This window comes from Aulostomus chinensis, chromosome 20 (assembly GCF_037954235.1).
Source record: "Aulostomus chinensis isolate RoL2024-O1b breed Wild chromosome 20, RoL_Achi_v1.0, whole genome shotgun sequence".
In the NCBI taxonomy this organism is placed as follows: domain Eukaryota; kingdom Metazoa; phylum Chordata; class Actinopteri; order Syngnathiformes; family Aulostomidae; genus Aulostomus; species Aulostomus chinensis.
In genome coordinates this window covers 13,050,879-13,065,194 of record NC_141339.1, presented here as the reverse complement: position 1 = coordinate 13,065,194, position 14,316 = coordinate 13,050,879, and the positions used below count along the sequence as shown (strand labels likewise).

At 41.1% G+C, this 14,316-nt stretch overlaps 1 protein-coding gene across 1 annotated transcript; it reads left to right on the top strand.

Annotated features, from left to right (window-relative positions):
- The first annotated feature begins 5,709 nt into the window (after positions 1–5,709).
- On the top strand, positions 5,710–11,899 carry prep (prolyl endopeptidase). The gene is made up of 14 exons (XM_086189132.1): positions 5,710–5,895; positions 6,210–6,284; positions 6,582–6,715; positions 6,793–6,923; positions 7,007–7,216; positions 7,301–7,422; positions 8,054–8,159; positions 8,255–8,446; positions 8,541–8,738; positions 8,999–9,102; positions 9,193–9,424; positions 9,746–9,877; positions 9,978–10,134; positions 10,903–11,899. Exons 1-14 carry the CDS (start codon positions 5,758–5,760, stop codon positions 11,195–11,197), a joined length of 2,226 nt encoding a protein of 741 aa, XP_086045258.1. The 5' UTR covers positions 5,710–5,757; the 3' UTR covers positions 11,198–11,899.
- Positions 11,900–14,316: the final 2,417 nt, after the last annotated feature.

Genomic DNA, 14,316 nt, shown 5'->3' with positions numbered 1-14,316 from the left:
CTCGCATTGTTTTGTCTTCCTCTTGATTACTAAGGCAGACTGTAGTAATGACCAATGGTGAGACATGTCATCCGGGAAGGGTACACACACACACACACACACACACACACACACACACACACACACACACACATGCAGACATCCCATATTCACACAGCCTCTCTCATATGTCCTCCTGAGTAAAGGGAGTTTCAACCAGTTTAATTAAATGAACCGAATGGTTGTTTGTCGTCTGCTGTGTTTTTGTAAATATATTTCTCTTTTTCATTTTTTTTTCCTGTTCTATTCTTGTTCCCATATTTCTTGATGGTCATTGAACAAACAGGTCTGATGCTTGTTTTGTCATTATAGCAGCTGAATACTCATCATAAACACGTACCGGGAGGCCAGCGACCCTTATAAAAGTGATGCAATATTTGCGTTTGTACTCATAAAACACATTCCTTCCTGGGCAGATTCTTGCCTCGTGTGTGTGTGTGTGTGTGTGTGTGTGTGTGTGTGTGTGTGTGTGTGTGTGTGTGTGTGTGTGTGTGCGTGTACGTGTGTGTGTGTGTGTGTGTGTGTGTGTGTGTGTTCATGTGCATGTGTATGTCACCCATCCTTTTTCACAGAGGTAATTGATACTGATATGGATCTCATCTTGATCCTTGTTTAATTATTAACACCAAAGTGGGAAACATATCCTTGTCTTTAATAAACCTTTATCAAACCAGTATCCCTCATGATTGGTACAGGATACAAGAAAATGACGTACATGCAGAGGGTATAAAGTCTATTGGTACTTTAGACCTGGAGAGGAATGTGCTGTAAAAGAAGCCAAGTTATTTCTATTGTTTACACACTTTTTAACTTATTCTGTTTGAGAAAATATTTGTATTGACCCCTGTTGGTGAAAAAGTTTGTCTGGTGCAGTGCATGCTCTGTTTTTTTAACCTCTAATTGAATCTAGTGTGGTAAGAAAAAATACTCTACTAAAAATATGTGATATAACCATTATCTTTTAACACTGCATTCCCTGACGGTGGCACCAAAGGCATTAAACCTACGTGGCACTTCAGAGATGTTAACCAGTTATTTTTTTGTTTTGTTTTGTTCCCAAACCAAGACTTAATGTCATAGAACACTGTTTTCCAACCGTTTCAAGCTGTTGTCAGTAAATGATGATGAAATATTTGTGTTTTATAAATTAAAAAGCAACATGTTGAGCCAGTTAGCACCATGACAGGATCCTCACTGACTTTCTCTCTGACGTTTTTTTTTTGTACCAGTTGGGAATCTAACAGGTGCTGAGGCATTAACAAGTCACGCGGTGTTAACAGGTCATGGTGCATTTTCATGGTCATTCGACATACAGGACTCATAGGTATTGTTACCAATGCCTTTGAGGAAAACTTAAATGACCCAAGATTGTCAAAAACATCAGTTTATACGTGAAAACTAATAGAGATATGGAGATAACTATAATTTCTGACAAGCTATAACGAACAGTAAATATGTAAATAAATCATTATTGGGCAAAATTTCGTTTTCTCTTCCCTTTACCCAACCAAATATACTCTAATATTCAGGTATTTGTGAAGTAAATTTACGTGATTCTTCCTGATTTTTCTGGTTTTATTTTTAAAATGTAAATATCTATTACAGATTTACATTTGAATGTATTTCTAGGTTTTCTATTAATTTGTCAACATTTTTCGACATGTTCATATGAGATTATTTGGCATTTTAGTTTCTCTTTAGGGTTTGATAAGACTCTTGATATCACCCCTGCGGTTAAATATTAAGCTAGGCTGTTTGTTTAACTTAGCTTAGTTTAGTGTAGATTAGCATAGCATAGTAGATTTGAAGCAACTGACTGAAAAGAGCTTTTATTTCTCTCTTGAAAATAAAAAAAAAAATCACTACAAAAATATAAACTGAGATGAAGTAGTTATGTGTGTATTTAGCAATAATTGACAAGTGAGCGATTAAAAGACAGCTGATGGTGGGAGCCATGCTAGCCGTTTCCTCTGCTTCCAGTCTTGCTGAGCTAAATACCTCCTGGATAAAGCTTCATATTTCATGAACACCCCCCCCCCCAAAAAAAAACAAAAAACAAAAACATTATTAATCTCCTTTCTCACTCAGCGAGAAAACAAAGTGTATCAGATATACTTGTTGAATTCATGTTATTGTAATGTCGTCATGGGTTACAGTACAGCAGGAGTACAGAAAGGTGACTCTGTGGTTAAAGTCGACTGCTCAGGAATGGTATCCATTGTAAAAGGGGAACTTTACAGCCACTCGGTGACAACATCAGTGACATCATCAGGTGCCACTGTGTCTGTCTGCACATCTCTGTCTGCGTTTGACACTTTTACACGAACACGTACATAACACACACACTCTCTCTCTCTCTCTCTCTCTCTCTCTCTCTCTCTCTCTCTCTCTCTCTCTCTCTCTCTCTCTCTCTCTCTCTCTCTCAGGACCAGTCAGACAGCACTGTCCTCCACCTGTCTCCAGTGTTACCTGCCCCAGTCATTACCAGGGTCCCAGAACCCCACCGTAAGTGCACATGTCAACAGCGAAATTACAGGGCACAGCTCACACACATATTTGTTTTGCTTTTAAAGGAGCAATATCCGTCTGCACGCAAGTGTTACGTTCAGTCTCCTCCCTGTTCTCCACTACGCCGCCTTTTGTTGTTTTGTAAAAATCTGGACAACATTGGCTGTTCAAAAACCGAGCAGAGAAAAGGAGCTGAAGCGAAGAGATGATTGACAGTTACTGATGCGGATCATTGATGGTATTTCTGTAATGATGACACGCAGGAACTGAAGTTATTTCAGTCCTGTTTCTACTTCCTGTGTGGAATTTACCTCAGAAATTACAAACCACTTTACGGCAGATTTTTTGGATTTTAAAAAAAAGTTTGCAAGTTTCAGGGCACTTTCAAGTTTGGCAAGGCAGAAAATACAGAACACATTGATACCAATCACTTTAACCAAGAGACACAGATCTATGTTCAGACAATGACGTCAGCTTCTCTTTTCTCCGAACCGCACGCCGGCGGGTTATCAGCAGTGTAAATACGCCACGGCTCATGCACATCACTTGAAAGTTATGTTGTAAAATGGTCCTTTTATCCTTGCCTCTCTCACCAGCTTGGCTGCGGGTAACATGAGTGCTCTCTCGCTCGCTTTCAACATGATCAGCACCAACAATTACAAACTTCCCTTCTCTTCAGAGTGATTGACTCAGTCTTTTTGTGGCTCCCATTATTTTTCTTTTTCTGACGAAAGATCTCAGAATTGAACGTCTGAATGGAAACTGACAGCAGGTTATTAGATGTGACATCACTGCCATTCTGGAAAAAAAGAACAGGAAGTTAAGTCACCGGCGTTGTTTGCACAGCTCAAATTAAAATTATTATGTTCTTTTTCTTTCTCCCCCCCCCCCACCCGCGCATTAATTTAGCATTTCCTGTAATCTCAAACGATCGCATCTGTCACTTCCCTCAAAAACATCCTGTTGTGTGAAGACATCTGAGGTTGGACTGACCCTAGACCACATCACATGCGGGACAGGACAGAGCAGAGACTGGGATCCTGAGAGACCTTGAATAATGACAGCTGGATCAGAGAAGCAGGCAGGAAGCCGTCCTCTGTGATCTCTGCAGTTAAAGGCATCCTTATTAACGGTTTGGTATTGTTTAGGTCACCACGGCGTTCCCTCGGTCCACTGTTATTAACGTGAGGACGTGACTTTCAGCGGAATTTACGCTTCAGATATGTGAATGGTCCCTGCATCATTGTTGATTACAGTATTAATACGGCCCCAGAACACAATTTAGGCCCCATGTGATTTACACAACATGCAAAACCCTCTACCCTGAGTCCCTTGATTGGATAAGAAAAAAAAAAAAAGATGAATTTTAGTACAATATTTTATTACTTATATTGTGGTTTTAAGCACTTTTGCATGAATGTTGACTCTTGAAGATCAAAAAAAGAAAAAAAGAAAGAAGAAATGCATATTTTGACCCAGAATCAGAAGCGGTGACACCAAAGATAAAATGTTGTAAATGAACATAAAACAAAACTGGTCATTTATGTTTTTCCCCTCCAAATATGCTCCTGTTTTAATGTGCTAATGTTAACCGGAGAGAGATTCCCGTGGTACAACAGCAGGCTGGTAAATTGTTTCATTTTGGCAGGAAAAAAAGAATGTATGAATTTTAATGTATCGGAGAGCAACGATCAATAACTTCCTTTCTGTTTTTTTCTTTTTTGTAAATTCGATTAGATAGAAAGCAATAAAAGCTTAATGGCCCCCCCAATCCCAAGAGTGGGGGCACAGAGATTTATGAATGAGTTAGCCTCGTGATAACCTCATGCACTGAAAGACAACAGGTGGTCATCCTTCTTCATCCGCTGCGGCAGACAGGTGCTTCCTACAGATCATTGTTGACTCCGGATAATGGGGGAACAAGGAGGTTTAATTCATACATGCACACACTTCCATCCCGGCCCAACTCCATGTCAAACACACAAGTGCATGAACCCGCCTCCTCGTTGAGCATAAAAAGTCCAATTTCAATGTAAACACATTCATTCTCAGCGGGGTTTGTCAGGGAAACAATAGTTCTGTGACCCATATCTGAGTAGGCAAACAGGAAGAGATCGTCTTTACTTAGAGGGGTATTCCTGAATCCAATTTAAGGAAGAGAAAAAGAATAGAGTCGGGGGAAGGGGAAGTCATTGACCCAAATCACCACCTACAAACATTTCCACTGCCAAACACTGACCGGAAGAAGAGAGTTACCACCTGAGATCAGCAACAACATTAAAACATCCCATTCTAAATTACATTTCCGTAAAACTTAAAGGTGGAAACTTTTTTTCTTCCTCCATCGGATTCTTTATTTCTTCTTTCAACCATAACACGTTGTCAGAGAACCTTATGAACTCTGATTGATCGCAACAATGCTTTTTAATGTTGTGGAAGAGCTCTGACATCAGATTAAGTCTCGGTATCCGAAAAATGCATGTAACTGAACCTGTTTCAGGTGTCTTATCTGCATAGCTGGAAAATGACATGCGGTCACCAAGTAGTGTCACGGAGAAAAAGGATTGTAAAGTTCCTGAAAACATATTTTTTGAGAAATTATTAGTCTTCAAATTTGAAATTGATTTCAGGGGAGTGCTATCATGCTAGCCAGTGGCCAGTTGTCAAACATGGTTTGATTGATCAAAGGAAGGTAGTGGGGTTGATGGGGGTTGCAAATGAGCCAAGTTAACCTTTACAGATGAATACTTCTACTACGTCTTTGAATATAACTACATTGTGAACTTACCTTTATAAGAGTGAAATAGAAACAGTACCAGAATTATTATTTAAACTGAAAATATTATCATTATAATCATTAAAAGTTGGACACAAATGCAGAAATATCTTTTGAGTTTTTTTTAAATCACGAAAGTTTCCAGATCCCATCGTACACGGGTCTCACCTATTTGCATATTATCATTAATACTACTATTACTACTACTACTATTATTACTAATAATACTAATAAACACTTATTTTTGTTCTTTTATTGTATCGTTTCCCCGAGGGATTGCTTTTGTTCTGCCAGTTCTCCATTCCTTCTCGTCACCAGGGGGCGCTGTGACATACAGGCTGATCCCAGAGCAGCCGGTAACACGCTCTTCAATCCGTGCTCTTTGACTGTAAGCAGAATCCCTCTCCTGCCAAAAACCTCAGCGCCTTAAGTTGATGTTTTACAGGATCCAGAGGGTCGTTTCTAAACCGCTATTTCACTCTCTCAAGCACCTCTTTTTGTTACGTTGCCCCAGAAAACTGACCTCTAAAATGGCTTTCCAATACCCAGTTGCTTACCGCGACGAGGCAGTTGTAAGTAAAGCTGGCTAGCTAGTTATCCTAGCGGGACAACACGCCGGGATGCTTAATCATTATGGTTTTTCCAGTCATTGAACGGAGCGGCTGCTTTGTTAGCATGCTAGTTAGCTTAGTAGCCGAAGCTGTATATTTTGACACGTACTCAAAGCATTTCTCCTAGTTAGCTGTCACGTCCCAGATTAAACAGTATACAGTTGCTCTGCTGTTTCGGTTATTGTTGCAAATGAAGCTGGGAGCGTGAGTTTATCATGCTTTTCACTAAGCTAGCAAACATTCCAGGCTATGTGACATATTTTTACATCTCCTAGGTGGATGACTATCATGGCAACAAAGTACCTGATCCGTACAGCTGGCTGGAAGACCCTGACAGCGAAAAGACCCAGGTAAATGTTGATGAAGAGCAAAGTATTGTCCATTCATACACAACATTGTTACAGTTATGTACATAGTGGTGAAGCTGTAGTAGCTCGTGAGTTCGTCAGTGTCAGTAATTGGAATGATGTAACTAGAATCATTCACTTTTTTCAGCTTTCAAAATGTTTATAGCGCTATTTTTTTTGTTCCACTTTAGAAATACTGGATTTCTTAAGAATTTAAATAATGTTGACACCCTGCATGTGGCATTTTTGAATTCTGAAATGCATTTGTTGTATTTAAAATAATGACTCGTCTCCCCGTAGGCCTTTGTCACTGCTCAGAACCAACTGACGCTGCCGTTTCTAGAGGGCTGCGAAGTGCGCGACCTGTTCAAGGAGCGCATGACTGAGCTGTACGACTACCCCAAGTATAGCTGTCCGTTCAAGAGAGGAAGCAGGTGAGATGAGCTACGACCTTGTTCCTCCTCTGCCGTGACTCGTCTCCTCCTAAATGATTTTTTTGGCTTGTTCACAGATACTTTCACTTCTACAACACTGGCCTCCAGAACCAGAGTGTGATGTACGTGCAGGAAAGCCTGGATGCCGAACCCACCGTCTTTTTGGATCCCAACACATTTTCTGATGATGGGACAGTTGCCCTGCGAGGTACCGACAAAGACTTGAAAGAAGCCAGCACTTGAAATGTCAATGTTTTATTTGTTAACAAACTGTCTGTCTCCTTCTTTAAGGCTATGCGTTCTCTGAAGATGGGGAGTACCTGGCTTATGGTACTAGTGCCAGCGGGTCAGACTGGGTGGAGATCCACTTCCTGCGTGTTGAAGGTGCCGTGCCTCTGGAGGACCACCTGCAGCGAGTCAAGTTTAGCTGTATGTCGTGGACTCATGATGGGAAGGGTCTTTTCTACAACTCCTACCCTGAGCAGGAAGGCAAGAGTGATGGTGAGCTCAAAACATTCTCAAATCATAAATGTTTAAAAATGTAAAAGAATAATTTAGGACTAAACTAAATATGTTCTCTCTTAGGCACTGAGACCTCCACCAACCTGCACCAGAAGCTCTACTTTCATGTTTTAGGGACTCCGCAGTCTGAGGATGTGTTGTGTGCTGAGTTTCCTGACCATCCCAAGTGGATGAGTGGAGCAGAGGTGTGTTTTTGGGCTTTTTGTTCACTAAAATATGTTTGTTTGTTTTTTCCTCCCAGCTGAAAAATGAGAACATTTGGCATCGCTTAGGAGGTTCATTGTTTGTTTGCTACAATGCTTAATATCTGTAGTAGTAAAAATGTCAGCACAGGTTACTTCTCAGGTGAAATAAAGCTGAACTACTGAGGGAGAGAGGGAAGACTGACCCTAGTTTGTGTAGGTTCATGATATTTTATGGCTGAAGAAACGTATTTTGGAGTACAGTCATCCGGTTCACTTGCTCCACGTACATCTGATGGTTTATCTTTGTTGTGTTTGTCATGTCTCTCCTCAACTGTGACTGAACAGAGGGGCAAAAAAGTAACAGTGCTGTCCTGTGTTGAACCCAGTATGGTCCAGGGCTGTGACCATCGTTAAAATCTCTAAGTCCTGAAAAAAGAGAGAGGACTTTTAATGTATTGTGTAAAAACTCGGCCCTCCGCTTGAAATCAGTTAAGAAGACACCAGAAAAAAAACAACTTTTGCCAAACACATGCGCTTAAAGGTTTTTCTCTCTGTAAATATATTTCAAATATGAACTGGGGAGCTCCCTTTTGTTATGCTGAAATGATTCAGGGAGTAACTGTCACTGCAGGTATCAGACGACGGGCAGTACGTGCTTCTCTCCATCAGGGAAGGTTGTGATCCAGTCAACAGACTGTGGTATTGTGACCTGAAGGCCACTCCTCAGGGCATCACAGGTATTAAACTCCTTTACCATCTTGTTTTCGTGTGTTGTGGTACACGCTCACCACCTTTTTTTTTTTTTTTTTTTTTTTAATCACTGCACATGTAGGACTTTTGCCGTGGGTGAAGCTTATCGACAACTTTGATGCTGAGTATGAGTACGTGACCAACGAGGAAACATTGTTCACCTTCAAGACAAACCTGGATGCTCCACGTTACCGCCTCATCAACATTGACTTCGCCGCTCCGGCTCAGAGCAACTGGAAGGAGCTCATCCCTCAACATGACAAAGACGTTATTGGTGAGTTGCTGCAACGCACTAAAACCGTATGTAATAAAGAAAAAAAAATCAGGCTCTCGTCTTCAGGCAGTGTCTTACTTTGTGTCGCCTGCAGTGTTTGCCACCTGTACGTACTCGAGCTTCCTGTTTGTATGTTTCCTCCACGACGTGAAGAATGTCTTGAAGATGTATCGTCTGAGCTCTGGGGAGGAGCTGCGGACGTTTCCCCTAGACGTGGGATCTGTGGTCGGCTTCACAGGACGGAAGAGGGACTCTGAGATCTTCTACTATTTCACCTCCTTCCTCTCGCCAGGTACCAAAGAACGATTTCAACTCGTTTTTGTTTTTGAAGCATCTCATTCTGGTCTCCTTCAGTGTCACTTTTTGAAGAAAGTGGAAAATAACAGATGTTGAAAGACTCTTGGCAAAGATTTGTTGATGCTCTTTTCATATTAGTGTACCAACAGTCCATTATCAGAAAGCCAACGAAAATCCCAGTGAATAGTAATAATGATTGATCATTGCTGCCGCCCAAGGCCCTGACACTCTGATGTTTCTTGGTTTTGCATCCAGCAATCATTTACCACTGTGACCTGACCAAAGAGCCGCTGCAGCCCCACGTCTTTAGAGAGGTCACCGTCAAAGGTTTTGACCCCTCAGACTACCAGACCACCCAGGTAAAGAATCAGAGCTGCTGGAGTTTGCATCCTTAGCCGCCATGATCTGACGTGTCTCTGATGGTCCGTTTCTCTCTCTGTACCCGTCAGATCTTCTACACCTCAAAGGACGGCACTCAAATCCCCATGTTTATTGTTCACAAGAAAGGCATCAAAAAGGACGGCTCCCATCCGGGCTTCCTGTACGGCTACGGAGGCTTCAACATCTCCATCACACCCAGCTACAGCGTCTCCCGTCTCATTTTTGTACGGCACCTTGGGGGAGTCCTGGCAGTCGCCAACATCCGAGGAGGGGGAGAGTATGGCGAGACCTGGCACAAAGGTGGGACACACGGCAGGCCACTTTTTATTTATTTATTTAGGGTCTGTTTTGCTTTTATAACTTATAAGTGGCTGTTTTGCTCAATCTTGATTAAGTGGATCTAAAATACAACCATGTTAACTAGGAACATTGACGACATCATGATTCTGTGCTGTAGATCCCACACAATCTTCTCGATAAAAATATTTTTACTCCGGAATGTCAGTGTGAATGTGGCTTTATTCAGTTCATTGGCTGCTGCTTGTGTGTGTATATACTATAAACTTTGTGTATGTGAAGATTGTATTCATGAGGTCATGCTCATCTTCTTTCTGCCTGTAGCCGGCATGTTGGCCAACAAGCAGAATTGCTTCACAGACTTCCAGTGTGCCGCTGAATACCTGATCAAGGAGGGCTACACTTCCCCCTCCAACCTCACCATCAACGGAGGCTCTAACGGAGGTCTGCTTGTTGGTATGTACACCCCCGCACGTAGACCCAGCACTCATGTCATCTTTAAACACGTCTTTGACGCACCGTTCCTTAAGTCCTCTTTGTGCGTTTTCCCTCCCAGCGGCGTGTGTGAACCAGCGGCCCGAGCTGTTCGGCTGCGCAGTGGCCCAGGTCGGTGTCATGGACATGCTGAAATTCCACAAGTTCACCATCGGGCACGCCTGGACCACAGACTTCGGGTGCTCTGAAGACAAGGAGCAGTTTGAGTGGCTCATCAAGTAGGTGACCGCAGCACATCATGGAGATTGTATACCAAAGAAGTAATCTACCTGAGAGTTCTCAAGCACCGTGACTGTTCATGTTGGAGATTTATGTGCCCATCATGAAAGTCCATCTTAATATACCTGTAAAATTACCGTTTCTATCCAGAAAGCAGTCCATTCTTCAGTTATTTATTATGTCTCTTATTTGAGATTGGGAGCTACTGCAGTTCTGAAGCTTCGATGGCCCCTGATGCATGAAATACTCATCATAAAGGCTTTATGCTGCATTCATGACAACTGACAAATGAACTCCAGTTGGGAACAGTGGACTAAATGGTGACCAACTTAGAAATGACTGGTTGGAACCTCTGGTATCATTTCAGAGCTCATAACGTTAAAGATGACGGATTTCGTCCTTAATGTCATCGGTGTATTTATTTATATTTCGGACATTTCATTCTTCTTCTTATGAGTTTTCCAGTGCGTTACTACCACCCTCTCATCTGGAGTTTGTGTTTTTTCTGCCCTCCGTCTTGATTGCAGTTTGGAATAACCCCCCCCCCCCCCCCACCCCCCAACAAATCGCTCACAGCATCAGAAAACATTCTAGATGAAACATTGAAACTGTTCACTCTCCAGATCGACAAATGTGAATCCTGGATGCACAGAAGACGCAGTAAACAAAAGTGTACAAGAAACTGCAAAGAAACAAACGCATTACAAAACAAAACTAGCATATCAGGTATCTGGCAGGTCTAATGTACCCTGTCTACTCTCTTCTAGATATTCTCCTCTCCATAACATCCGAGTCCCAGAAGGCAACGGGATCCAGTACCCCGCCGTCCTCTTGCTGACCGGTGACCATGACGACCGCGTGGTGCCCCTTCACTCCCTAAAATACATTGCCACCCTGCAGCACATCGTGGGCCGCAGTCCCAAGCAGGCAAACCCCCTCTTCATTCTCGTGGACACGAAGTCGGGTCACGGCGCCGGCAAGCCCACCAGCAAGGTCATCCAGGAGGTGGCCGACACCTACGCCTTCATCGCTCGCTGTCTCAAAACCTCATGGGTCAAATAACCTGCCTCCTCACCAAGCCAGGGTTTTTGTTGGTCTTTTCTACTTCTACTACTCCTCCCCCCACCCCCACCCCGAGGAGCTGCACTTCTCATAATTACAAACCAACGTGCAGCGCCCGGGGCTAGCACACATACTCTAGCATCATCACTGAGGCGAGTGTGTGAAGGGAGGCGGAGGGGCCATGTCACACTTACAGTAATCAACCAATCAGCCGTTACAGTCATGAGGTCAAAAGTGGCAAAAAAAAAAAAAAATGTTATGCTCCACAAAAGTATTATTTATTATTCACTTGTGCACAGAGTGGAGAGGACGAGGAATGATTTTCATGTGTTCGATTCTGGCAGTGTGGCTATGAGTGTGGGAACTCGTGAAGAGCAATTAGTATTGTGTGTGTGCATGTGAAGCAGTGAGTGTGTTTAAATGTCGGTCCTCACACTTCTTTCAGACTGATAAGGAGTTCTACCTCTTGACATATGCTGATTGTTTACCTTTGAAAGGGAGCAAACACAATGCCACAATAAACAACTTTTTAATCAGCGACGTATCCTGCTGTTTTTCCTTTTTTACTGAAGTGAAAAATCCGCTCGACAACCGCTGTCCTTGAAGTATGCATTTCGTGCAGCAGTTTGTGGTGCATTCAAGTGTCAGTTCTACAAACCTTCGACAGTTAATGTTTTAATATTTTCTCAAAGCAAAACCTTCAGTATATTTCTGGAGCAGGAAGGGTTCATAAGGTCATGAAATATCTGGAAAAGTATGGAATGAAATTTTTAAAAGCCAATTTCCAGGCCTGGACAAAAGTTTTGGAAACATCAATAAAGCTGAGAAAGTTTTGTAAATATTCCTCACCAATACCTACTTGTTATATGTGATTTTGTCAATCTTTTGGTTAATGATTTACTTTTAATACATTCATGTAGCAAAACATGTAACTTTGAATTAACTTTAGTCAAATATTCACTGTTTAAAAAAGGTTATGTATATAAATGAAGGCTTTGCTAAAAAAAAAAAAAAGAACTTGATGAAAACTTTTTTTAAAAATTGTAATATACACCATTTAATTTTTTTGTTATCTACAAGCATCCTTTCAAAAGAAGGCGAGCTGTTAAATTTTGGGGGGCTTCCACCAGGGGGCAGTAACCCTTAAAATGACCGACACGTGGATCAGGAGCAGAACATGAGGGTGGTCTGACGGAGGGCCCCATGTGGGTTACTCAACATCCATGTTAGGAGCTGAAGGACGTCCCAGGGATATCAATGATTAAAATATCAGCAAAAATTAGATTCACAAAGCGAATAAAGCAAAAAACGAGTTTCAGACAAGCTTAGCATGATTTCTGGAATGATTTATTATTCTTAAATACACAACTTCTTAATGATCTAATGACATAAATTAAACAATAACATTACATAACATTTGCACCATTACAAAAGTAATTTTAAGTTACGTTTTAGTGTTACCATCACATTCTAATTACTTTATTAAACTGAAATGTTTTCTCAAGGTAGTTTTGAGAAAAAAAAGCCTTCCTGGGATTTGCTTCCTGAAAAGAGTAGACAACATGAATTTATTGAGAAGGATAAAATCCTTTAAATCCCAATGCTTAAATGATTTATTTGCAGTGATGAGTTTATTTATCAAAACATCACAATCCTTTTTTTTATACTTAATTAACATACAAATACTCAACCTTTTACATTTCAGAATAAGCGCTGACGTTACATGAAATAATGTATAATTACAGCAACACAACAAACACCTCAAATGATTAAAATCACGTCAGTATAAATCTACAAGTTATTAGAGCATGGTATCTTGCACTGCGGTGTCAGAAAAAAGTTACATGCACAGAAATTGTTTTGGTTTTATTTTTGGCAAACATTTAAAGAAAGAAGGAGGAAATCAGAAAAGTTGAAATAAATGTTGTACTTTATTCCTTGAATAGATAATAGTAGATAAACCTTGAAGGTCAGAAAATCCAGACAAGCAAAATGTTAATTTTGCTCTTAGCAAACACTAAATTTGGGATTTTTGATGAAGTTATTCAGATTTGTAGGTTCTACGAGCCAATCTAGATGTAAAATATTAAGGAAGAAAAAGTTTGCAACCAATAGAGGATTAATGGCTGCTTGTAGCGTTTTAATGTAAAAGTGCTTGTGTTTTGACAAATGAAATCATGAAAACTGAAGCTAGACACATTCATTGAAACTCACTCTGATAGTTAAGGCAAATTAAACAATATTCATCCTTATTTCAACACTACAAAAGGTCTGATGCTGAACTCTGTACATAACTTTTCAGCTCCATGAGAAGACTTTTTGGTGTCTTATTCCCAAGCGTGAGTGTTTGTTTGAGACTAAATCAACTTTCCTTTCAGGGCAGACACATGCTTTCATTACTGAATCACAGGCCTAATGAAAACCAAGAATATACAAACAAAATAAGTACATCATTTAAAAATGAAAAGAAAAAAGAGTAAGAATAAATAAGATAATAGCTCAAACTTCTCAGGATGGGATTTCACAATTCCACTGGAAAAGTTACCATTAAATGCAGCACAAATTTCGTCAAAAACAAAAGTTAAAATAGTTTACGGATTAAAATGATTGTGCAGCATATTAAACATCGGAGCTCACGTCACTGAGAGATGAAAGTAGATTCCCAGCACCTGTTGTTACTCAAACGCAAGCCCCTCGGGTCTTTAACGCGTGAACGCAGGTGTATGTGAGGTGTCAAAGCCAGCAGGTGGCGCTTTAGAGCAAAGACAATCTGGACGGAGGGCCGGAGACACTTAAATGACACTCATGAAGGAGTGGTCGGAGTCATAAAGTCGGTGGACAAAGGCTCGTTGCCACAATACATTTATCCAACTAGCCTGTTAGCAACATATAAGATTATGAACGTGGAATATTACACATTGAGAACCACAAAAATGTGACAATATTCTTAACAATTTAGGTTTGTTTCAAACTCAAACCGGTAGTAGGGGTCCTCGTTTTCTATTGGCTGACAAATTGGAAGACGTTACAGAATATCCAATGAGCGCACACCTGTGGCTGAGATATCAATGCGCTACCCGGAAGTTGCCCCCCCCCCCCGGCTACTATTACTGAGCAGC

Bases quoted from the DNA above. Each gene is read 5' to 3' on its own strand.
- prep (XM_086189132.1), top strand. From the start codon at position 5,758: ATGTTTTACAGGATCCAGAGGGTCGTTTCTAAACCGCTATTTCACTCT. The intron at 7,217-7,300 runs GTGAGCTCAAAA...GTTCTCTCTTAG, and splicing joins GCAGGAAGGCAAGAGTGATG to GCACTGAGACCTCCACCAAC. The intron at 9,425-9,745 runs GTGGGACACACG...TTCTGCCTGTAG, and splicing joins TGGCGAGACCTGGCACAAAG to CCGGCATGTTGGCCAACAAG.